This window comes from Rousettus aegyptiacus, unplaced genomic scaffold, assembly GCF_014176215.1.
Source record: "Rousettus aegyptiacus isolate mRouAeg1 unplaced genomic scaffold, mRouAeg1.p scaffold_m13_p_16, whole genome shotgun sequence".
In the NCBI taxonomy this organism is placed as follows: domain Eukaryota; kingdom Metazoa; phylum Chordata; class Mammalia; order Chiroptera; family Pteropodidae; genus Rousettus; species Rousettus aegyptiacus.
Genome location: NW_023416291.1, coordinates 22,716,175 through 22,740,008, shown reverse-complemented (window position 1 = coordinate 22,740,008; position 23,834 = coordinate 22,716,175). Strand labels below are relative to the sequence as shown.

The window sequence follows — 23,834 nt, the reverse complement described above, 5'->3', positions numbered from 1 at the left end:
ATACTTTCTGCAGTGTCTTCTAGACAGCAATTCTTACAAAATAAAGGGCAAACTCTGCAGGAGAGGCCAAGATGCCACGGTGGAGAGGAGAGTGGTTTGAATAGCAATGGCTCGTATGTATGTGCGGCGTGCAATGTTCTTTCTCTCTTAAACAAACCAGCAAGCCAGGCCTGTAATCAGGCCCCCGCCCCTAACATTTGCGAGGTCCAAAGCAAACACATAAATGGAGGCCCACATGCCGTGTGTCTAAATATTTGAGAGTTATAAACCAAGCTAACAAACTGTTAGACAATGTTTGTTCTTTCCTCTCGCCTTGACAAATATACCTTTATAACAGCCTCGAAGGCAAGTTCCAATTCTGCATCCTGGACACTGAAAAGCTGAAGGGCAAGGGAGTGAGGCCTCAGCCGCCCACAGCCCTCCTTCTTTCTTTTCCCACCCGGGGGCCCTTGCGCTTTCACCCACGTCTGAAAGTCCAATCTTCGCCCATACTCCGCAGACCAGGAAAGAGGCTTACACAGGCCCGAATGTGGCAAATGGGAGAAAAAGTGTGTATCCCATTTGCTTTAACACTTATGAAGCAAGTCGGTGTAAGATGATTTTAGGAGAGCAGTTAAATATAAGGGATATTCTGCCCCCGGTCAGGGAGCTGCATATTTCGGGGCAGAAAATTCCTGGGTGGAGTAGAAGGGAAGAAGTGAGCTTCGAGTGGGCAAGTCCCCGGCTCCATGGCCACCTTACCTTGAGGAAGCCCAGAGCAGACTCTCTAAAGCATGGAGTCCAAGGTAGGCTCCCCTGCCCATGTATAAAGACAGTATTATTAAAATTATTTCCATTTTATAGATGAAGTAGCTGCAGCTCAGAAAACTTGAGCGATTTCGTTTAGGCACACACCAGTAACCGGAAGAGCTGGGGCTCGAACCCGGGCCTACCTGCCTCCAGATTCCCTGCCGTTCCCCCTCCTCATGCTCTTTTCCCGTTGTCCACTCTCACCCGGGAAATGCAGTGAGCCGTGCCTTGCCATGGGTCTGGACATCCATCGATCCATCGCCTCTCACTGCTGGTAAAATGGAAACAGGTTCTTTATTGGTCTCCTTCCCCCTGGCTATCCCCTTATTCATCTAGCTCCTCTGAGATACAGAAGCCATGACCTGCTCCTTTATTAACCCCTCATCTTCAGGGTCATGTCCTTAGATGTTACCTTGGCTCATCACACCCTCTTACACTCTTCTCAGCCATGCCGAGTTCCTCTGTGTCCTGCACACGCTCTTGAAAATGCTGTGTACTCCTCTACCACACTCTACCTCAGGCCTCTCCACCACCTCCCCTAGCCCACTCCCATTCATCGTCCTCATCCGGGTTCAGCTGGCATCTGTCACCTCCCTGACTCCAGTTCTAAGGTGGATGCACTGTTAATCATCTTCTTATACTAATAAACTGCATCATATCCCCGTGCCTAGCCCCGGGTGGCGCAGAGCCAGCTGCCCATAACAACTCCTTGAATTAATGGGGTTTCTACCGGATGCGAAGCTGGCCCCCATCTCCCTTCTGTGCTTCAGCCTGAATCAACCCTTCCCGAGAGACAGGGCAGGGAAGAGCCACTTCTGTTGCCAGCATCAACACTAAATAACAAACACTCTCTGGATCCTCTCAAAATTCTAGGCCTCTGGATGGAAAAGTCCCTTTCAAAGGCAGATGGGAGAAGCTAGTGGACTCTGGCCCAAGACTGTGAGTTCTAATTGCTCCCTGGAGCAGGAGAAGTGTCACCACCCTCAATGTCTTCCATACAAAAGAGCCAAACAGAAATTTCTTTCCTTCCTTCTGTCTCTCATTGGATGAAGAGAGACCAAATTTTAATCACCATGAAGAATACACAATGGAGTTTGCCCTTGAGTAGCTTAAAAACTCCGGTGGGAACAGGTAAGACGAACATAGAATGCATTTTGCCATGGGAGTGCCAAGAAGACAGAGACCCAATCCAGCTGTGTATCCTCTGCGCTCCCTCGGGAGAAGGATGAGTCCTTACGATGGTCTGCTTGGCCCAAAGGATCTGGGCCAGCCCTCCTGTCCTGTCACGTCATCATGACATCACCTCCCATGGCTGTCATCACCGCCCCTGCCCGGGTACTCCAGCGGGCGGCCCCTCGTTCTCCCTTGGTTGCGGCAGGCATGCTTTGCACTGGTTCTTCCCTCTGTCCGGATCGACCCCTTCAACTCCTTCAAACTGTTGCTCAAAAGTCACCTTATGAATCAGGTCATCCCTGCCCAGCCGTGCATGGTTCAAGCACATTGCGGCCACCGAGGCTACCTCTGCCCGTTGCTTGGAGGGACTGCAGCGTCAGTGAAGTACAGTATAAAGTGACCTAGACTTGGAGTCGGGCAGTCTGGGGAGCCCTACCACGACCAGCTGTGTGACTTTGAGTAAGTCCTCGAACCTCTCCAAGCTTGGTGTTTTCATAGGTAAGAAAATGAGACTATTTCTTAACTCCCCTAGGATTTCTGCAGGATCAAAAGAGACAATGTCTCACTCATCTTGGGACTGCTGAAAAAGGGAAACGTTCTGTAACCTATAAAGTGCTGTGCTAATGTCAACGAGAGTGCTGTTAGGTGACACAAGCACTCTCCAAGGTGGCCCAGACACCTGCGCCGGCCATCTCACACATCATCACGTCTCGCCTCCTGCACGCCAAATTAGATCGATTGTACTGATCCAAAGGGGACCTCTAGAATCCATGTGCCATTGCCAAGTTCAGACGCATTCTTGCAGGCTCAGCCCAATGTTCGGTGGTCTACGGGCCAACTGGAGGGGAAGCATCCTCAGGCGGCCTGCTACTCTAGGCCATGAGGTTCCCCCGCCCATCACTGAGCTGCTGCCCAGCCTCACAGCACTTCATGTAAAGGCAACGCCATACAAAAATAGGAGGCTTCAGGTACTCCAAACACAAGGCCATCTTTTCTTTGTAGCAGTGTTTCTTGAGGTTGCTAAGTACAAAAACTGTTCATTGTAGAAAACATGGCAAATCAATGCAAGTCTATAAAAGAAATTTAAAATCCTCTGTTATCTTGCTACCCAGAGATAGCCACATCTAATATTTACATATACCTTCCCAACCTTTTTCTCTACACATATTAAAGAATTAAATGTTAGAATTAGTTTTCATAATGTCTTACTTACTTAGACATTTGGTATTCCAGTCTTATTTACTTAGCATGAAATCATTAACATTATCCTATGTCATCAAATATTTTTTGAAAATATTATTCATGTGGCCACATACTATTCCATGCTAGAGCTCTGCCTAGAACTCACTCAACCACTGCATGCAGTTAGACATTAGAACTGAGCCTGTTTCAAGGGAGACCTGGCTCTTCTCCTCTTCTCTCCCTCGTTGACTCTCCTGGTCCTCATCGCTGACCCGCCTCCTGCCCAGGCATATGCCAGTCAGAATGGGAAGCACCAGGGTAAGACCCTCCCCTGCCCTGGACAGGCTGCCTGTCTATATAAAGAATGAAGACAATGCCCCCATGAGAAAGCAGAATGGAAGCCTTATGCCTTATGAGGGACTGAGAGGCTGAAGATGGGAGAAAGCATTCCCAGAGCGGGTGGGGCGGCTCTACCAAGAAGCATTGGAGCACTTACCACACGCTGGGCCCAGACCGCACAGGGGAGCAGCAGGGCAAACACTTAGGGGTCCGTACAAGGATGTGTGGCCAGGAACAGCCAGCACAGGAGGATGCTGAGTCTCCACTTCCAGACCTTACTTTCTTTTGGTTCCTGCAAACATGGAGCCTGTAGCCTAGTAGGGAGACAGATACTAATCAAACAACCTCACAAATAAAGATAAAATTATAGCTGGTCCACAAAGGGGCGGTTACTGGGGCTGTAAGAACATGTAACCTAGGGTTCCCTCAGGAAGCAGAAGTGTGGCCAGCCCCGTGTGAGAGGGTCAGGTATGTAGAAGGGCCTGGAAAAGCATCTGTCTGGAGAGCAGAGCATCAGTACAAGGTGAGGCCCTAGAGATAGGAGAGCCAGACCACACAGGCCCAGTCAGCCATGCTGGGTTGTAGTCCTGGGAGGAATGGAAGTCTTTGGAGGGCTTTGGGCAGAGAGAAGCCAGGGCCGGATTTCCATCTTGAAGAGTTTGCTCTGGCCGTGGAGGAATAACTGGCTCAGGGAGAGAGAGGTGAGGGGCCAAGAGTCAGTAATAAGCTGTGGCTGGAGGTGGGGTGAGCTCATGGTGGCTTGGGCCAGGGCGGAGGGAGAGCAGAATGGAAGAAGTGGAAGGATTGGATCAGTATTTAAGAGTTGGACTCAAGAGACTGTGTCAAAGCCAAGACTCTCCAAAAGACCCCTGTTCAAGTACACTTGCCAGTTCAGAAGCAGTGACCGTCAGCAGAATCTCTCCTTAGACAAAGCCTCTTAGCGAAGATGCTAATAAATGGGGAAGGGCAGGAAGTGCAACAGGGCCCCAGTGGGGAGATGCAGTGAAGGACGTGGGCCCCGGGGAGCTGCACTAGGGTCTCGGCATCTGGGGGGCTGATCCCTTACAGAAAACAAGGCCAACGACTTCCTCGTGGAACCTGGGGCAAGTCACTTTGCAGCCCCATGCCTCCGTCCTGCACCCCCAGTGTTACTGTGAGGACGGCAGTTAGATAACCGAAGAACCTGCCAACCCTTAGTGGCTAGGAGAGGAACTTGCCCTGTTTCAGGCCGCCCAGAGAACGAGGCCAACTTCCAGTGATCGGCCTGGGCCCCAGGAGGACTGAGGCCCCTGTTTGCAGTCAGGATTGATCCCAAGGGCCAGGATGGAGCAGCCCTGGCTACTGCCCTGTGGGTGTCTTAGGTGCCTGGGGAAGCAACTAGATTTAGAATATAACCCCCCAGTGGTTGACACAGCACAGACATAGTATTGTGGCCACGAGGCACCCTGTGGTTAGTGGGGGAAACATGCTTTGGGGCAGGTCCCGCGGACTACTCCCAGATGGTCTGGGAGACAGACCTGGAAGAGCGTTTCTTCTTAACCTCTCTGAGCCCCAGTTTCCTCATCTGTAAGCCGGAGATGCCCAGGTCTGCCCGCTGAGTCGCTTTCACCGTATGGCACGTGTTAGGCACTCTGTAATGGGAGTTGCTGCTGGTAGTTTGAACCTAAGCCGCTTGTGGGCGGCGTGCCGGCTCTGGGCTTGGCGACGCCAGAAGGGGGTTCTCCTGCCTCCTCCACGCAGGCAAACTGCTGACAGCGGCAACGCCACGTCGTCGTGCTTATGGGAAGGCTGCTTTGGTTTCGCGTTTAATTTTAAAAAATGGATATTTGGGTTTGGTTTCGTCTGGGCTTTGGCAAACACGTGTGGTTTCCTTCTCCTCGTGGCGGGGCAGCCGCTCGAGTCCAGGTCTGGGCAGGGGACGAACAACTAGCAGGGCGTTAGGACCCAGTGCGCGACTCTGGGACCCAGCGCGCCCGGTCCCGGAGCCTCAGGCGGAGAGGCATGAATGAGAGGCTGGAGGGGGTCGCTGCTGAAACGGCTTGTGGCGGAATAGCTCGGCCGTCGCCAGGCAACGGTCCTGACGCAACGCAAAAAAAAAAAAAAAAAAAAAAGTCCCTTAAAAAAAGAATAGTGCTGAGAATTCACAGGAGCACGAGAGAAAGGGAGTCAGGAGCCCGCTCAGTCCCCGAGGCCGGGGCCAGAGGCTGCGGAGCGGAGAGCTCGCGTCGGGAAGAGGAGGCGGGGACCTCGGTGACACCCCTGGAAGGGGCTTCCAAGCGCCCCGGAAGGTGGGTTCGCGGCAGGGGCGGGGACGTTCCCAGGGCTGAGGATCTGGCCAGGGTGATGTGGCGGTGGCCGCCGAGCTGGGAGGAGGCTCGGCCAGCTGCAGGTACCCAGGGCAGGCAGGGGCGGGGGGGCGACCTGCCCAGGTCTGAAGGCGCACCCATTCCCGAGAGCCCTGGAGGGGACACCCCGCCTCATCCGCTCTTGGGGCTCACCGCCCTCAGGAGGAATAGGACAGCATGGCTGGACTCCATCTCCCATCTCCCCGCTGGCCTCTTCTGGGTGCAGATTTGGGGTATCAGGTCTGAGAGGGAGGAGCCCCAGTCAGTCTCTCCAGATCTACTCCCAGACTGCTGGTTATCTCCAAGCCCCTCGTCTCCTCTGTGTACTTCAAGCGCAGTGACATTAAGTTCCTGTCCCCAAAATGCCATTTCTAACTCAGGAGAAGTGACCGAGGGGCCTTGGGCCCAAGAAGGCGCCCAAGGGCTGAGGCCAATGTGATCAGGGGAGATTACACAGCCCAAAGGGCTCTCAGGGGTGAGCAGTCAGCCCTGAGGCTGGCCACCCCAGGTTGCTAGGAGAAGGCAGGAAGGTCTGTGGTGCCCTGCAAGAGGGCAGGTGTCGCCAGGTGTCTCCTTCCACCAAGTCAGGCTGAATGTTTTGCTTAAACATAAAAACTGTTGCCCATATCTGGTTTCCATTCCCCTTGGCGTGTGGTTCTTCCTGAGAAGATCTTGGAAGGAAGGTTGGTTGCCACCAACTGCCAGCCATGCCTGGTGAGTCCTAGGTGGGATGAGCCCAGGTTCCCATCAGCGGGACTATCCCCAAAGTGCCCAAGGGGATGAGGCCCTAAAGCAGCTTCCCCTTAGAATCAGAAAGCCCTGCCGCCCACCAGGCACGAATCAAGACCAGAGAGTGCTGGGCAGAGTCCTGGCAGAGCAGAGGTGGCCATGGCACCTCTAGCCTGACCGTTTCCACAGCATGGGAGCTGCTGCCAGCATGTTTCTAAGGGGCTTGGCAAAGTGGCTACGTGAGCCGTACTTAGAGCAGATAAGATGACAGCACTTCTTTCTTGAGTGTGTTTACTGATCAGACGGTGCTTGAGAAGACTTCATTGGTCACTCTATCCTCACAATTGCCCTTCGAAGGAACATTATGTCCTCATTTTGTCAACAGGGCTCCAAGGGATTTAGAAACTTGGTACGGTTCACGTGGTTGGCGAAAGAGCAGAGAGATTCAGCCCACGTGCCTGACCCCTAAAACAGTGCTCTCAAAGAAAAGCCACTTTAGAAGGTCTGAGGAGAGAGGCCCAGAAGGGGAAGAAACCAGTCTTACCTAGACGAAATGAGAGAGTTGTGTGGTATGGCTTGTCCTGTGACCTGGGACCTGGGACCTGGGACCCCATGGAGCCAGGAAAGCTGTTTATTATATCAGGAGCCTGAAAGGCTCTGTAATCAGGCCTGGCACGCTACAACTCCATTGGCCCGAAGTGGAGAGAAAGGTCTTCCCTCAAACCCCCTTTTCCTCCTTGCCCACCTAAAGACCCCCGACTTCTCATGAACTTGTCTCATCTTGTCTTGTCCTCCCAATTACATGCATGAATTTCCACGAAATTATCAGTCCAACTTCCATATGCACCAGCTTGGCCTCTCTCCAAGAGGGACTTTGGCTGAGAAGTAAATTAAGACAGTGCCTAAGTATTTGCTGAGCCGCGGATCCCCAGGCCGGTGAGGAAGAAACTGCTTGTTATGCTACTCACACACTGGGGCAGTTTTCTCTAGGTAAATTTTGTTAGAGAAACACTCCCTTAGCCTACAAGAGCATCTGGAATTCCCAGAACCCTCTGGGGCTGTGCTCTTCTTGCAAGGGCTCTTTGCTTGATTGGGATGTTGAGCCACTTGCAGAGGCAGAAGAGGCAGAAGATGAATGACAATCTGTGTAGTTTTCTCCCGGGTTTACAGACTCAGGGGTGAGGCAGTTCTCACTCAAGAATTGGAAATCCTTTAGGATTATCCAGGATGAGTCTTACTATGCAAATGTTCCCTGGGATTTGAATTGAGAAGAGGAGAAAGGAAGGAAAGTAAATTCTAAAGCAGACCTTGGAAGGGCGAGGGCGGGCTAAATGAGGGCCGTGGGCACATGAGAAGGAACGATGAGACCGTGGTGGAAAAGGGGTTTAGAAGGAGGGCGACAGGGAGACCTGGCCAACTTCTCAATCAGCCTGCAGTTTGAGCTGCTACGGGGGGTCAGTTTGCCAACATGAGTTTGGAAGGCTGCAAATATCAGTTTTTCCACGGTTAGGACAGTCGCCCTGGTGCGTGAAAGCCCAGTGCTTGTCCCTTCTTCAACCTCCGCCTTCTCTCTGCAGATGTGTGGAAAAGGGGGGTGGGAGGAGAAAGAAGGTGGGCAAGAGGAGAGTTAGAGGCTTGTGCTGAGCCATGCTCATCTTCTTTCCTCTTGAACGCTACCTGACCCCCCACCCCTACCTGGCAACAATGTTCACCCCTGAAAAACTCCTTAGAGAAGGGAGTGCAGCGAGCAGCAACCCATCTCCCTCTGGGAGATGTCCATCAAGGAAGGGCTCGCTCATCTCTAGAGGCGGAGGGGTGGTAAGCTCTCCAGCATCAGGGGCCTCTTTACATCAGCTTCCCTGCCCAGCAGCCCCAGGAAAGAGTGAAGCTTCAGCTTCTTCCAGGGTACAAACTGAGTACTCATTTCTTCAAGGCAACTCCCCAGTGTGGCCAGAAATTCTCCTCTGGTATCCTGACCCAAATGTGGGAGCTGATAGTGGGTCCCCAAAGACTTCCTCGTGGGGCTTGTCCCATGGGACCTGGAAGGGCAAGCCCAGCTTAGAGATGGTTTTCCAGGTATGTAATAGACCCAGACTGTGACTTCCGCCATGGCCAGGTTCAGGGCTTACTGAAGGCTGAGCAGTGTTTCCTCATTCCAGAAAACCAGCAGAACCTATGAATGTGACCCGGGCAGTTCAGTCCCAGAAGGCCAGCTGGGGAACTCTCAGGGGGATGAGTACCTAAGAAGATTTTGTGTCGAGATCCTGGACTTGTGGACTATCCATCATCAAGTTCAAAGTGACACTCCCTCCCTCTCCTGTGAGCATTTGCACGTACTGGGCCCTGGAGATACCATGATACTGTGAACTGACCTAAGTCTGTTTGGTTGTAACTCTCAGGTTTTGCTGTGTTGGTGTTTGGTTTATTTGTGTGTCAGCAGCCACCGAGAACTTTGAGGAAGTGAAGGCAAACCTCATTATCAAACTTAAGCTTCGGACCAAATTCTGCTGCATATGTAGATATTTTTTGAGAAGCTATCACAAACAGGTCCAGCAGAGTTCACACAGCCTGTTCTGTGGGCAAGTCATTGTCATCTGTGTCTCTAGGTGCCCTGACCTCACCTCCCCCGAGGTCTCACTACATTCTTTCAGCTACTCTTACAAGAGTCAAGAGTACTTCAAAATTTGTTTGGCCAACCCTCATATCTCGAATACCTCTTCTTTCACCAAGGAGAGTGCATTTCTAACATTTACTCTGCTAATTATCAAATACCGGTGTTGAGCAGACAGAAAGACGGCCAAAGTGCTTACCGTAGGCCCCTCTGGCGTGGGGACTCTGCATAAGGCTGCCAGCAAGGATTGGGGAGTCCTGATTTGAATGCACCCTTCCTGAATGCAGCCGGTTGCAACTAGCCACATGATACCACACAGGACATCTCACCATGGCTATGAAGAATTTCAAGATCTATAGCAGACATGGAAGCATAAGACAATGGCCCCACCCTCAAGGTGTGTGGAGTCTGGTCAGGGTTGTGGACAAGAAAAGACAGTTTGTGCAGCCCAGAGTACAGAGGTGATACTACAGTGGTGATTTGCATATGGAGCATACAGATATGTTCGAACTAACTTTCATGGATTGGCAGCCGTTCCCTCTTTTGATAGTCCCAGGAGAAGTCCAGCCAAGCGCTGTCATGAGCTAGATGTGACCGTTTGATCAAAGGCAGATTGAAGAATTTGCATACTCTACCTCACTGGAGCCTTCCGAGGCTTTGAGAGTGGATACATCATGATCACCATGTCATAGATAAGGAAACTGAGGCTGGGATGTTAAATCAATTACCCAAGATCATAGAATTAGTCAGCGTCAGGGCTGGGCCATCGTCCTCATCCTCCAACGCCCAGCCCCGCCCCAGCCCTAACCAGCCCCATCTCTCTCTCCTGCTCCGTATTCCTTCTCTTTGTGAGGCGTGAACTCAGGTAGCTCAGAAGCGCAGTTAAGCTCAGCTCAAGCTGACACAAGGGTGGAGTGAGATCACACATCCCATTTTCTGTTCCGCCTGAGCCGAATGTCCCCTCCGAGCCCCAGGGTGGGGGCAGTACTGCACCGTGAGGTAGCTACAGGCAGCGGTGAACATTACCAGCCAGGCCGAGGCCTCTCTGAAACTGTCTCCCCCGCCACTACTGTCCTTAGGAGAGGCCCTGCCCACCCGCACATGGGGAAACTCTAAGGGCTCCTTCGGCCCCCTGAGAGGTCAGCACACCCAGACAGAGTATCAAAGTGAAGTGACTTGCATAAGCACGGAGCGCACCGTGAAACTTCTTAGGAAGTCCTTGCAAAACCATTTGGTTTTAGAACTTGCAATGCAGAGTGAAATAGAAAGCTAGTCGTCAGAACAAATCCCACTTGATCTGGAGTTTGTGGATTCTGTTCATTTGATGTTGGAGCCAATTATCCTATGGCTTTGGATGGTCCCAAATCTGCCTCGTTTGGAGCCGAGACAAATGCCAGTTAGGCAGCGCTTTGATGGGTCACACCCCATCGGAGAGGATGTACACCCCCAGTGTCCTTAACTATGAAATGGCACCCTGAGTTTCAGTGACACTTCGTTCCCTGTTCTTAGAGCCAGAATACCCGCTCCGACTGCATTCTGCTTTGATCTCTGCAAATTGCTTTAAAGGCCACTTTGTGTCTACTTTCTGCCCCCTGAGCTCTGCTGCCATGGCCTTTAGCCAGGAAAATCTTGTGGTCACATGCAGCTGGGGTCACATGGGCTGGGGTGGCCACGGGCTGCCTCAGCCCCTCCCGGGCATCACTGCCTTGTCAGGCGCGTTCCCGGACAAGAACCTCTGCTCCAGACCGTGCCTTTCCCAGGGCTACTTCCGCGCCTCCCCACCAGACTCTCAGATTCCCAGGCACCTTTCTCCCTGCCTGTCAGGGCAGAGTGGCCCTTTCCCAGGGCCTGGAAGCCTTGGAAAGGACTCTTGGGTGGCCCAACAGCCTCCTCCCTAAAGTGGCCCTGCACTTTCTCCTATAAGTGAGGCAATAAATCAGATCTATGGCTCCCAGGAGCCAGGGCCTCCCCCCACCAACAGGCAAGCACAACTCTTTCTTGGTGATTTTCTCAGCAACTTCTTTCACTGGGCAAAATGATAGAAAAGGTCTCCACATTCCCAGTCTGCTCTAAGCAGCCAGGAGCAGAGCCCATCAATTATTTAGCACGGACTGAACACTCTGAATGTGCAAAGGTCTTAATAAGTATTTTTATAGATTCTTGCCTCACAGTATCCCAGCGAAACAAAACAAGGTTTCCCCGTGTTCTAGACAACAGAAGCTCAACGTGGAATCAAGGCCAATCCAAGCCCAGCCAGCCCCACTGACAGTGCTGTGCGACCCAGGCAAGTCTGGTGACTTCTCTGGTTTGCAGTTGTTCTTGGGAAGGCCTCCTCAGCCCAGGCCATAGTGCGTAGGAAAAAATTTGTAACCTGCAGTGTGATTGCAAAATGTTTGTGATCGCCCTTATTATTGCAGGTGCGAAAACAGATGCTTTGAATGATATACTGAGGCGCGACCCTTAGCACAGGACGTCGGGAGACATACCTGGGAGGTCACGGGTAAGTGGATTCCTCCTCCCCTTGACATGGTGGGAACCGGCTGCTGTGGTCTAGACTGTGCGTAATGAAGGAAGCGTAGAGGCCATTGCACCAAAACCACACATTTCCCAGAGAGAGAGTCAGGAGCCTGAGTGGGGAAGTGAGTTGCCTCAGGCACTCCGGGTAGGCCAGGGTCACTGGGGCTGACTCTCAGGCCCGGAACTCTTTCCTCTCCTGTCCAAGGCCAGGTGCCCAAAATGGTTGTCTCGCCCCCATCTCCTAGTGGTAGTGCGGGATCCCAGGTGGGAGGTGGCATGTGCTGCCTGGAGCAAGGGAGTCCCGGGGAGTGAGGAGCACAGCCCACAGGGCTTCCTGCCTCCTTCTGGGTCCTGGAATGGGCCTCGCACCCATCTGCCCATCCTTTCACACTGGCAATGTCAGGCCTAAGGATCAAGCTGCCCCTGGGACTGGCCCAGCAACCACTGTGCCCCCTCCCCCAACAGAAACACTGTGAACAAATGAAATGAGTTCTGTTCCATGTCAAGCACTTTGCTTGGTCATGTGCACACCCTCTGGACCAGTCACTTCTGCTAGGGTAAGGCTAAAATGAATGTCTAAGTCTGGGTCACGTGAGCACTCCCGGGGGTAGGGGCAATGAGCAGGGAGCCGTGACTCACAGTTCTTTCAGACCACCCGGAATGATACAGGGGTGGGCCCCACAGAAGGGATGCTGAACAAAGGTATATTCATCCACTTAACAGGTGCATCATAAATGCAACTAAGTAATACGATCCAAGAAGATGAATGGTCAGTACCTAAGACTGGGGCAGAAAAGGGCTCAAAAAATTTGTTAGGGTTGTGAAGAGGGGGAGGTAATCAGTTCCATTCAGAAAGGGCAAAGACTGTAGGATGAGGTGGTGAACTAGGCCCAAAGACTTAGTCAAATTCAAACACGAAGTCACAGGGAAAGGATAAAACCGACTTGAGACCAGCCTCCCAAACAACCCCAGCTCCCAATTTGGACTCACTAGAAACATTCTGACCTTGAAAGTCTTACTCATGAAGCCGCAGGAAGTAGGAAACCACCCGGAGGTGTGAACCACTCCAATTAGAATGTGTTCAGTGATTCGCAGCATCGCTGTCCTCAGCATTTATTGAACATCTGCTGTTTGCAGAACCCCATGCTCAGGACACAGAAGAGAAAGAAATGTCCTTCCCATTGAGGAACTAGACATCTGGTCAGGGAGACAGGCCGCTCGCACGGTTCAAGGCTATACAGGCCAGTGTGCAGTGAGCATGACAGAAGCCAGTGCCAGGAAAATTTAGACAAAGAATAGCCTGGGAGGTGGGGGTCCTCAAGGGCTTAGGAGAGGTGGTAAGCCCATGGCTGAGCCCTAAAGCAGAGCTTCAAACTCGGGGGCGGGGGAGGGGCAGGGAGTTCCCACATGAGCCAATGATGAACGAAAGGATAAAGTCAGCTGCCCAGAAAGTCCTCCTCCATTCATTCATCAATTCAATCACCCGTTCATTCAGTCAACAGGTTTATTGAGCACCTACTGTATGCCAGGCACTGTTCTGAGTACTAGGGTCACAATGGTGAACAAGAGAAAGTCACTGCCTTCATAGAGCTTATATTCTGGTGGGTGAGACACCCAATAATCAAGTAAACGAGTCAACATATGATATCGTAGTCACACGAGTGATAAGAGCTATGAAGAAAAATGAAGAAGAAACAGCTCGGCAGGATGGTCAGATCTGACTTCTGTGAGCAGACGTGAGTGAAGTGGGCGAGTGAAATCAGGGAGGGCCAAGCGATGGGGCCAAGGCTGTGGGCAGGGAACACAACCTTGCACTCAGAAGAAATGGGTGGATTCTCACAGTGGTTTGCAGCCGGGAGGACGAAAGGAGTAATCCAGGCATCAAACAGATGGCTTCCAGGAGGTGGAAAGTGGAGGGTTCTCCCGGGTGGACAGCACGCAGCCCCTGTAGGCGGGCTTTCCCTGAGGTGTACATCACTGGCGCATTTGAGAAAGACCCCACTGTCACGGGCAACCTTGGTACCACCCCACTTTCCTTAACTAGCATCCTCACCACACGGCCAGAGCACACGCAACGATATAACCCACCCCTCCACCCCTACCTACACACATGCACACACAGCATCCCGACACGTTTCTCTCCCACCAAACACACATAATTGGTGCCGAAGGCTCGGCGTCTGCACGATGTCATACCCCCATCTCAGGTGCTCCCCCCGCCAGCTCTGACCAACACCTCGAATAAAGATGAGCTTGGAAAGATAATCTGTGTAGAGCCAGACCAGCGGGTGTCCCCTCCTCTTTGGTCACCATGGCAACCTCTGATGAGGAGAGAAAATATGCTTTCTGGCAGCTCCTGGAAGCTCCCCGGTTCCTAGGGACAGCTCTGTGGGACGCAGGGCTGTGGCCCCCAGCCTCTCAGCCCCAGTCATTAGCACTCCTGCAAGTCCGCAGAACACAGACGGGGATTTTACAGCCTCCGTCAGCCGCTGCCAGTGCCGAGTCCTGGCCCTGGGCTCCCGTTTAAGATGAGCATCAGTGTTTGTAATTAAACCCACACCAAGAAGCCTGCCCTGTCACAGCTCCATGTCCACGTACCAGACCTACCGACCTCACATCCACATGGAAAAAAGGGGGATTTGCTTCTCTAGAAAGGGAAAGAAAAAGACTCAGGTGCGACTGCAGACTGAGCCACCCCGGTTTTTTTTCAGTTTATAAAATTTAGTGGCTTATAGTCCACCAAGCCCTTCCCTCGCTCTCTAATCTCATCCGCGCCTTAGCTCTGCAGCGCGGATGCCGCAGCACTCCGTTGCCAAAAAGGGGCCCAAGATCCAGGCAGGTGAGGTGACTCCCCTGTCTCACAGCTCCTGTGGGTGGTGGCTTTGGTCTCAGAGTGCCAGCCCTGGCGCTGAGGCACCCTCGTTTGCCCCGTTGGCCTCTGGTCCCCTCTCAGCAGAGCCCTGTGGCTCTGCTGGGAGGTGGGAGGTGGGAGGTGGGCCTGGCCTGGCGAGACTGCCGGTCAGAGTGGGTGCTTCAGCTATTTTTCTTGCAGCTCTCCTTCCCCCCACCCCCGCCCCAAGCATTGGCTGAAGCGGGGAAGGGGCTGCCTGTCTTCAGGGCACTTCTGAGCTCAGGGAATGACTCTCTCTAATGAGGGTTTTGGGCTTGGTGACACATGTTGCATGCTCAACAGAGGTGCTGGCCTTTGGGAGTGACGCCTCTGGCCTGTTTCAGGAGCATGACGACCCACAGAGAGTGAACGAGCAGAGCTGGCACAAGGCTCAGCAGCAGAAAGAGCCCAAGGCCCTGTTCCCCGGGAGCGAACCCTGTTGCTGAGGTCTCTTGCCTGCGGGGCCATTTCTGCAATAGAGTTGGCTACACTGTGGTTAAGGTTCTGCAGAATCCGAATTTCCTCAACAAGGCAGGTGTTCGGGAGGAAAGGGTATTTTAAGGGTCCCTTCCTGCCTTCCTGTCCCTGCCATTGTCTGTTAACTATTGCTCTGCTGCTGGAGGCCAGGGCCAGCCTAGACGGAGGGCAGGGCCTTTCTTCCGTGTGCAACGCAATAAATGGCTCCTCTGTTGAGCGTGCTAAGTGTGTTCCCAAGCCTAAAAATGTGTCAGTTTATGCACAAGGACCCATGGGTAGCACTCCCACTAGAAGGAACAGTGTAAGTGCAAATTTACACATGTGGGAATTGTCATGACTTCCTCATCAAGCATGGCCTGTAGTGGGTTGTAAATTAGGGAACATATCAGCTTTGAATACAGATAGGCTCTTAGTAAAACCTTCCTTAGGGGGACAATGGTTATGCACCCTGTGGTTCTCACCAGAGGTGGCACTGGCCACCCCTATGGGACACATGGAAATGTGGGGAGCAGAGTCGCACTATTTTATGACACTGCTTAGCTGTCAGTTATATATTTTGCTCCCCAAGCGAATTATACATTCCCCCTCATTTCAGCCAGGGCTCTTGGTTGTAAGCAAAGGAAAACAACATTATTGGAAGGCATGTTCACAACTGACAGAAGGCAAAGGCCCAAGGGAGAAAGCAGGCAGGGCCAGGCAGCTAGGACAACGCAGAGGCAGGAGGCCCTATACATTAAACGATCCGTCTGAGACCATCGCACTGGGGAGCTGGGTTTTCACCCACACGACACCCCCAGAACAGTTCTGACACCAGATGTGTGAGTTTTCCACACCGAACAATTCTCCAGTTCTCTGCAGACACCAAATGGGTACCCTCCCATTTAATTCAGTCTGACACTATCTGCTTCAAGCTAGCATCGGATTCTGCCCGTTAAGAGCTCAGGCTCACGAGACTGTCCTCCACTTCACGCACCAGTTGCGAGTTCCAGGCTTTCACCTGTATTTCTGAATGACCTGTTATAAATCAAGAATTGCCCACATCCCCCTCCTCGGAGTCAGTAGTTTGCAATAGCTCCCAAAACCCAGGAGAACATCTCCTTATACCCACTGGCCAGATGGAGAGGTTCACAGGATGAGGCATGGGGAAGGGGCGCAGAGTCCTTGCCCCCTCCAGGTGTGCCCCCCTCCCGGCACCTCCGCGTTCTCACCAACCTGGAAGCCCTCTGAACCCCTGCAGGTAGGGTTTTTTGGAGGCCTCATTTCATAGGCATAACTGGTTAAATCACTGGCCATTGGTGACTGACTCGACCTCCAGCCCCTGTCCTCTCCCCAGAGACAGAGTAGAGCTGAAAGTTCCAACTCTCCAATCACACGGTTAGTTGCCCTGGCCACCAGCCCCCATCCTGAGGGGTTGTCCAAAAGTCAGCTCATTAACATAAACTCCAGTGGGGTTGAAAGGTGCTTGTTATGAATAATAAAAGATGCTCTTTTTGTCATTATCCACCTGCTAGAGTTGTTTAGAGAACTGTGGACCAAAAGCAGACATTATAACAAGAAGTACTTCTAGCCCTCTCACCACCTAGACGACTAAAAGGGTTTTGGGAGCTCGGTGTTGAGAACTAGGGACAGGAACCAAATATATATTTCTTATTATATTACAATATCATCCCTACTTTACCAAGGATGGTTTAGCTGAGATGGCTTCCCTCCCCTGCACTTCGCATCTGCCTCCAAGGCTCGACTTGGCCACAAATGCACCCTAACTGTCACTCCGTCCTGGCCTCACATACCAGAGGCCTGGGCCTGGGCATCTGATTGGTCAAGCTCAAGCCACATGTTTGTAACTAGTTGCCAAAGTACCTGGTGGCCAGGGAGGAAGGAGGATATGATCCTCTGGTTTCAGAGGAGAGGTGCCCAGCTCGTCTGCTGTCCCAAACAAAATGGGGAACTCCCTAAAAATGACAAATAGATAAGCAAACAAAAGACAAATGTCAACAAATATCCACCGTGTTATTTCATATTGCTTTGTCCAACACATGCTTATGTTGGTTACAAATGCCAGAAACCCAGCTGAAAGAAGCTTAAGCAACAGAGAATATATAAGCTGTATAATCAAGGTCAGGAGGGATGGCTTCCAACAGGGCCTAACTGAGGGCCTCTAACTATCTCATCTGCTTGGTTTCGAGTGTCAGGCAGACCCTCTCCCTGTGGTGAGGAAGATGGTGAGCCAGCATGAAACACACTGGCTTCTGGATGGTTCTGGCACAGAAACCCAGGAGGGCTCTGACTGGCTCAGCTTGAGTCATGTGACCACCCTGAGATAAGAGAGGGCAAGTCAGTCCCACGGGAAGCAAGCAGATGGAGGGGCCCCCAAAGGAAAAAGAAATGCTCTTCCCAGAAGGAGGGAAAGGATGCTGAGTGGAAATCGCCTCATGATGCTGGATGGCGAGGAGGTCCCCGAGCTGTCCCTGTGATGCTGGATTGCCCTCTCTGTGCCAGCTCCCAGCCCTGGCACTGGGTGCAGGGTGAGGCTGCTCCTGCCTCCCTAGGGCCTGACAGCCTGTGTCTAAATTCCGAGGTCAGGGCAGGTCTCATGAGGACAGGTGGTGAGGGTGCCCTCACAGGGAGCCCAGGTTCCCTCCGCTTCTCTGATCTTTCCTAGACTGGCTCAGTCCTGGCCTCAGTCCTGAGGCTGCAGTGAGTGGATGGGGGTGGGGAAGAAACCTGTTCTATTTGCTCATTCATCCCATGAACACTTACAGAGAGCAGCATGGTGCTAAGTGCTGGAGGTTCCAGGATACAAAGCCCAGCTTTCACCCTCACGAAGCTCAGAGTCTGAGGAGAGGAGACCATCAGAAAAGTCCCTGATAGAAGTGCTATGGCTTAAGAGGGTCAGTGAGCTTAGTGGCTGTGAGCCGGGCTGGAGCCAGTTTGCAGGGGATCAAACCCCAGCTTCGTCGCTTTGTCCTGTGACCTCGGGCAAGCTACCCAATTACTCTGTTCCCTTACCAGGGATGATTCAGTCTCCTCATCCGTGCAGTGGAGACCATCCATGCTAATACTCGCCTCATAAGGTTGTCGTGGAGATTAAATGTGTTAGTGCGTGTAAAGCTCTTAGAACAATGCCTGGCGTGGCACCGAGTAAGCGTAAGCTAATATCGTTGCGATGACATAATTGTTTCTCCGATGTGGTCTTGTTGCATCCCAGCTCGGACAAGTTAAGGAAAACTTCCTGAAGGAGAAATTTCCCAAGAACTGAGGCGTAGAAGGAGGGAAGGGCCAAGGGAGACGTTTGTGCAAAGCCACAGGGTATGAGATGAGAGAGCATGATGTTTAGCAAGGAAGGAGTTTTGGAAAGATCGCGTATTATGGAGAAGAAATGGAACAGTTCTAGTGAAGAACATAAGACCGGAAGAAGCAGGCACGAGCGTGTGGAGCCATGCAGAGAGGGGGACTTGAGTGTTCTAGAACACAAGGTGATATGAAACGAGAGAGCACTGCCAGGGAGTGGACTCACACTAACCTTGAGAGAGAGAGAGAGAGCGGGCTTGGGGGGAGAGTGAGGGAGCGTGGGGAGAGAGGATGGGTCAGCAGCCCCCTGCACCCATCCCTGCCCTCAGAGACCACCTAGGAAGTGGGTTTGGGAGTCGTCCAGGTGAACAGATTAGGTCATCATGAGATGAGGTGTTGGCCAAACGACTGAGCTGCACCCAGCTGGCTCCTCCAGCAGCCGGAGGAGTGAGCTCATGGCTGGCGTGGCCTGCTTCCCTGCTGGCAGCCGCCGTGGGCTGGAGCGAGCCAGGCAGCGTGTTCGAACAGCAGCCTCTGTGAGTCTCTGTGTGCATCGTAGGTCCCCAGGTGCTGGCGCATCCCTGCTGCAAAAAGGCAGACACGCCCCCAGGACTGGTCCCCTGCTGCTGGAGCTTCAAGGCCCCCTGCGGCTGGGGGTTCTGGCAGGGCTCGCCTGGGCCTGGTGGGCCTGGGCCTTGTGGGATTACGGTCAGACTGTTTTCCGGATGCCCCAGGCTCCAGGCTGGCTTTCTTCCTCAGGCTTTGCCTCTGCAAAGCCCAAAATGAGAGAAATGTGCCCCGCCTTGCTCCCCCTGAGCAAGAAGGACTTAGGGTAGATGTAAGGAGAGCTTGTCTCTTCCTCCCAGGTCCTGCCTCCTCCAAGTCCCTGTTTGTCCAGAGGAAGCACTGCCCTTCCAGCCTAGGGAGCTGTCCAGTGCTGGCTTGGCCTCCCCACCCCCCGTAACTGGCTGGCACTTCTCCATTAGCTCAGACTGGGTCCAACTCCATCATCCCTGGATGGCCTGCTTGGTGACATTTCAGCCGGAGGGGAGGGAAGAAACCCCTCTGGGCTCGTAGGCACTGGGACACCCAGAGACGCTGTGTTCCTTGGGACACTGTCCGACGACCAGGAGAATGGATCCTGCTTCAGCAAATCCTGATCACTTAGGCATGCTGGGGACAAGGGCAGGCAGTTCCTGCCTGCTACATGTGACCATGCCTCCTAAAGTGGCGAGTCCCTGACTGGAGACTCTCCATGCTCCACACACACCTTGATGATAACGACAATAATCCTCAGGTGGGTACTGCTCTCTACAGTTTGCGGAGAGCTTTCAAGTCACAGGAGCGCAGCTGATCCTCACAGCATCCTCATGAGGCAGACGGGGGTGAGGGTGGGGTACACAGATTAGAAAACCAAGGCTAAGAGGAGGGGCTGATCCTGGGTACTCGGCTTGTTGGTAGCAGAGCTGGGGCCCTTTCCCTCACCATGCGGATAACACACTGTCAAACCTGGGCCCTCCGCCATGGAAAAGGGTGGGTATAGTGTGGTGTTTTTGTAAGCTGGGCTGTTTTTCTGCTTCCTATGGCAGACCTGCTAGTCGTAGCATGATGAAAATGCAATTGAGACCTGAAAATCTAGGGGGAGGTGGCGCCAGCCGACTGCAACTCAGTTGGCCTCCAGGGAAGGATGGAAGGTATAGAGATTGGCTCAGGCCACCCAGCAGGTCAGGGACCAACAGGATGGCTGCTCAGTGCAGCCAAAAGGGGCCCCTCTGGTGATGTGACTGATGTGGCACTAATAGGTCTTGTCATCTTAAGAATAACATTTTTTAAAGTGTGACTTTATCTAGGGCTCACTGCATGCCTGGCACCGTGTTGAGGGCCCGATATTTGTTACTTTAATCCTCACGATGACCTGTGAAGTTGACGCATCACCCCCAGGGCCGGCTTCATGAGCGAGGGGCCCAGGCAGTCCCACAGGGCCCTGCACTTGGGTTGATGCTGCTGTTGCCACTTTGGAATTCACAGTTCTTTGTAACAAGGAGCCTTGTATCCTCATTTTGCACCAAGCCCAGGAAATTATCTAGCCGGTCCCGGTGACTCGCACTTCTCAGGAGAGGATGCAGAAGTGCAGAGTGGTCGTGATTCGACACGCCCACGCTCAGAGGACTGGGTGCCCCGGAGGTCTGACCCCCCGCCCTCGGGAGCAGAGAGAGTCAGAAGACTCTGTGCCCGAGTCCCACTCCCGGCCCCTGCCCATGGCCATGGGGGAGTCCCTTCATCCCTCCCACCCTCGATTTTCTCATCTGTGAAATGGGGTGACCCCGCCTGCTCCTCAGGACTACCGGGAGGAGCGGGGAGTGCACACAGGCACTTTTACACACTCCCTAAAGCTCAGCGGATCAAGGATCATTATTAGCTGACTCACAGCACACTGGCGCTTCTGCCAATGCCCCCAAGTCATCCTGACGCCATCTTCGTGGGATTAAGAAACCAGCAGTTAAAATAAACTCCCTTCCCGTAAAGTCATCAAGTCATGGCTGTTGCCCACCCCACAGGCAAGAGTCCCTCCAGCCACAGATGGCCCTGCCCACTGCGGTGAGTGTGCAGCAGGGGGAGATGGAGGGGACAAGAGCCTCTACAATTAGACCCTCTCCGAAAAGCTTCTCTGAAACTAGTCCGAGCTCCTGTGTCCGTGGGAAGAAGCCCTACAGGTAAAGCTGCCCCAAAGCACACTCAGAACGGATTCTGGCACCTCAGCATAGAGGCAGATGGCACACAGGAGGGGCCCCCGGGAGCGGCTAATAGATTTGAGAAGAAGCCTGTGTGACCATGAGCCTGCACAGAAAGACACCCCTGAGAACACCCCACCTTTGCGGAGCATGCCGAGCCTATAGAGAGTGTGGACAAACCTTAGTTCTGGCTAGGAGGTTGGTATCATGACCCCATTTTACGGGCGAGGGCACAGACTCAGCTAGCCTGAGAGCACCTACGGCTAAGGCCACCTGACCCCACATCTAGTGTTCCCATCTCAAAACCAGAGGTTCTCAATCCTAGCTGCTCACTGAGACCCCCTGGGGAGCTCTCAAAATATGCCGGTGCCTGAGTCTCACCCCGGATTAACTGAGTTAGAGCCCCTGGGTTTGGGGCCCAGCAGACCACATCTGTGGAAATCCCTCAGGGATTCTCACCTATGTGGCTGGATATCTAGGTTTCTCTGCCATCAGTTGGGGTGGAGTATCCCTCCTCGTTCCTCAGGGATGCCCTAAAGCGGGGGCGTCAGAGCATGGGGAAGTGCGGCCAGCCTTCCTTTGGGCCGATTGCATTGCAGGTGGGCACCGTAGACACATCTGGAACAGACAGCAAGCTCTGCTCCTCCCGAGCATCTCCACGCTGAGGTGAGAGAGGAAGCACGCTTCCCCCGGGGCGGCTCCGCCTCCGCGCACAGCCCTCCGCGTCTCTGCCTCCTCCTGCGCTTGCTCACCATCGCCCAGTGGCCATTTCCCATTACCCCAGACACGCGATCACAACTCTTAGTTTCAGTTTTTCTCCCTGCAGAGGTATTTTTGGGTACATACAAATCAATAAAAATTTCTCTTCCTTCCTCTTCTTTTCCACACTGAAAGTGGCGAATCTTCTAGGCTACAAATGTCTCTTTGTTTGCACGTAAGCGTCACCTTAGACATCGTTCCATATCACTTCATTCTTTTTCACAACTGCATGCCCTCAGCACAGATTTTTAAAACTTACTCTGAAAACCAAAAACTTCTTTCCCCATTCCAAGTCAGATGTCTCCTGCGGTGATGTACCCTGGCCAAAAACTGCCCCAAAGTCCCTGTGGGCATAGAGGCTCTGGGACCAACGGGGCCTCATTCGAACTTCGAGTTACTTCCATACCCTGAGCCCTGACATTCTGGGGCCAGCACCTTGGCTCAAACATCCTCCTCAGAGGTGGGAGACCAAACCAGATGTGAGAGCTGAAGGCCTTGCCCAGGAGGCGCTGTTGTTGTGTTGGCATTTTGGGTGAATGTGAGAACCATCTTTCTAGAACGGTGAGTCACCGCCTCGCTCGTTTTAACAACCCACCTTGAGGGGAGTCGGCTCTTCCTTCAGCTGCGGCAGGTTTATTTGCCTCCTCCTCTGAAGCGGTGAGGTAAGGTGTTGTTCTTGGAGGAAGCAGCTGAGAGTAGCAGTGAGACTGGCCTTGAGGAGCTGGTGGGTGCCTGAGTGCAGGTGCTGTGTGGGCGGGGTCAGGGAGGGGCACCCGTGTCTAGATGGGGACCCAAAGGCAGCCGCTGCTCAGAGAGCCCTGAGCCCTCTGGATCAGACGGCCTGGCCTTGTCCTTGCTAATCTCTGGAAGCTTTCTGGTGAGTCATTTACTTCTGGGAAACTCGGGTTTCTTGAGTATAAAATGAGAACAAAAGCAAGTAACTAAGACTTGCAGTGAGGATTAAATGAGATAACAGAGGTGGAATCATTTCATAAGTGGTGAAATGCTGTACTAAGTACTGATTTGTCGTTAACTTCCCTGCATCGGGTTAAGGAGTTGAACACATCTCACTTCTAGTCATTGAAATAGCAATGAGCAGCCCTGTCACTGAACCTCTCTGAGTCTCAGTTTCCCTTCCTGGGGAGCTGAGGAGCACGCAGGCCTCACGAGAGGCGAGATGGGTAACGACCTCGAATCCTTCCCGCAGGGCCTGCACAAGCCAGCAGCTTCTCGCCACCCGCCCTTTTCCGCGAGGAGGGGGCTCAGCCCCGCTTCCCGCCACTCTCTGATCTGCCTGCACCTCCAGGACTGATACAGCTTCTTGGCAAAGCCGCCCTCGAGATTCCTGCTAACGCTTGTCTGTTCCTGCCTTTTGCGAAGCATGGTGCCCACAGGACTCGGGGAAGAATCTTAACCCCAGAGCTCCGCGTCTGCTCGGGTCGGCGCTCTGTGCGGCTCCACCGTCCTCTCTGCTCCGCACGCTGCTCCCATCCCAGCGATGCCCTCAGGAGCCTTGGCCCCAGCTGGGTGAGACTACTCCAGAGCGGGACCCAACCTCGCCACCCACCAAGATTCCCAGGCCAGCCCACCGCCTCCCATGTCTGGCCGCCCTGGCATACTCTAGAATGTCTGTGCCCCAGATCCAAGTAGAAGAAGTGGTGGTGGGGGCAGAGGGGCCGGCGGGAGCAGCGCCGCCTCCCGACGACCACCTCCGGAGCCTGAAGGCCCTCACGGAGAAACTGAGGCTGGAGACCCGCAGGCCATCCTACCTGGAATGGCAGGCCAGGCTGGAGGAGCAGGCATGGCCCTTCCCGAGGCCGGCTGCTGAGCCGGGAGAGTGTGAGGACAGAGAGCCCTCACGTCCCCTGAGAGAACTCAGGCAGCATCCCCCACCTAATGACAGCGCCAGCCAGGACGACGCGACCCGGGCCCCTGGCAAGCTGGAAGGCTTTGAGAATATCGATGAAGCTATAGCCTGGCTTAGGAAGGAACTGGTAAGT

The 23,834-nt window shown here is 53.3% G+C and overlaps 1 protein-coding gene across 2 annotated transcripts in view; it reads left to right on the top strand.

Moving 5' to 3' along the window:
• Positions 1-5,172: 5,172 nt before the first annotated feature.
• Positions 5,173-23,834, top strand: part of FAM167A (family with sequence similarity 167 member A) — a 35,544-nt gene continuing 16,882 nt past the window's right edge. The window contains exons 1-2 of one of the 2 annotated variants that reach the window (XM_016160928.2): positions 5,173-5,771; positions 11,586-23,828. In XM_016160928.2, coding sequence (XP_016016414.2) covers positions 23,460-23,828 — 369 coding nt within the window. In that variant the 5' untranslated portion in view covers positions 5,173-5,771; positions 11,586-23,459. Of the gene's footprint in view, positions 5,772-11,585; positions 23,829-23,834 lie in introns of those variants that run through there. The other variant, XM_036233599.1, reaches the window with a different exon arrangement.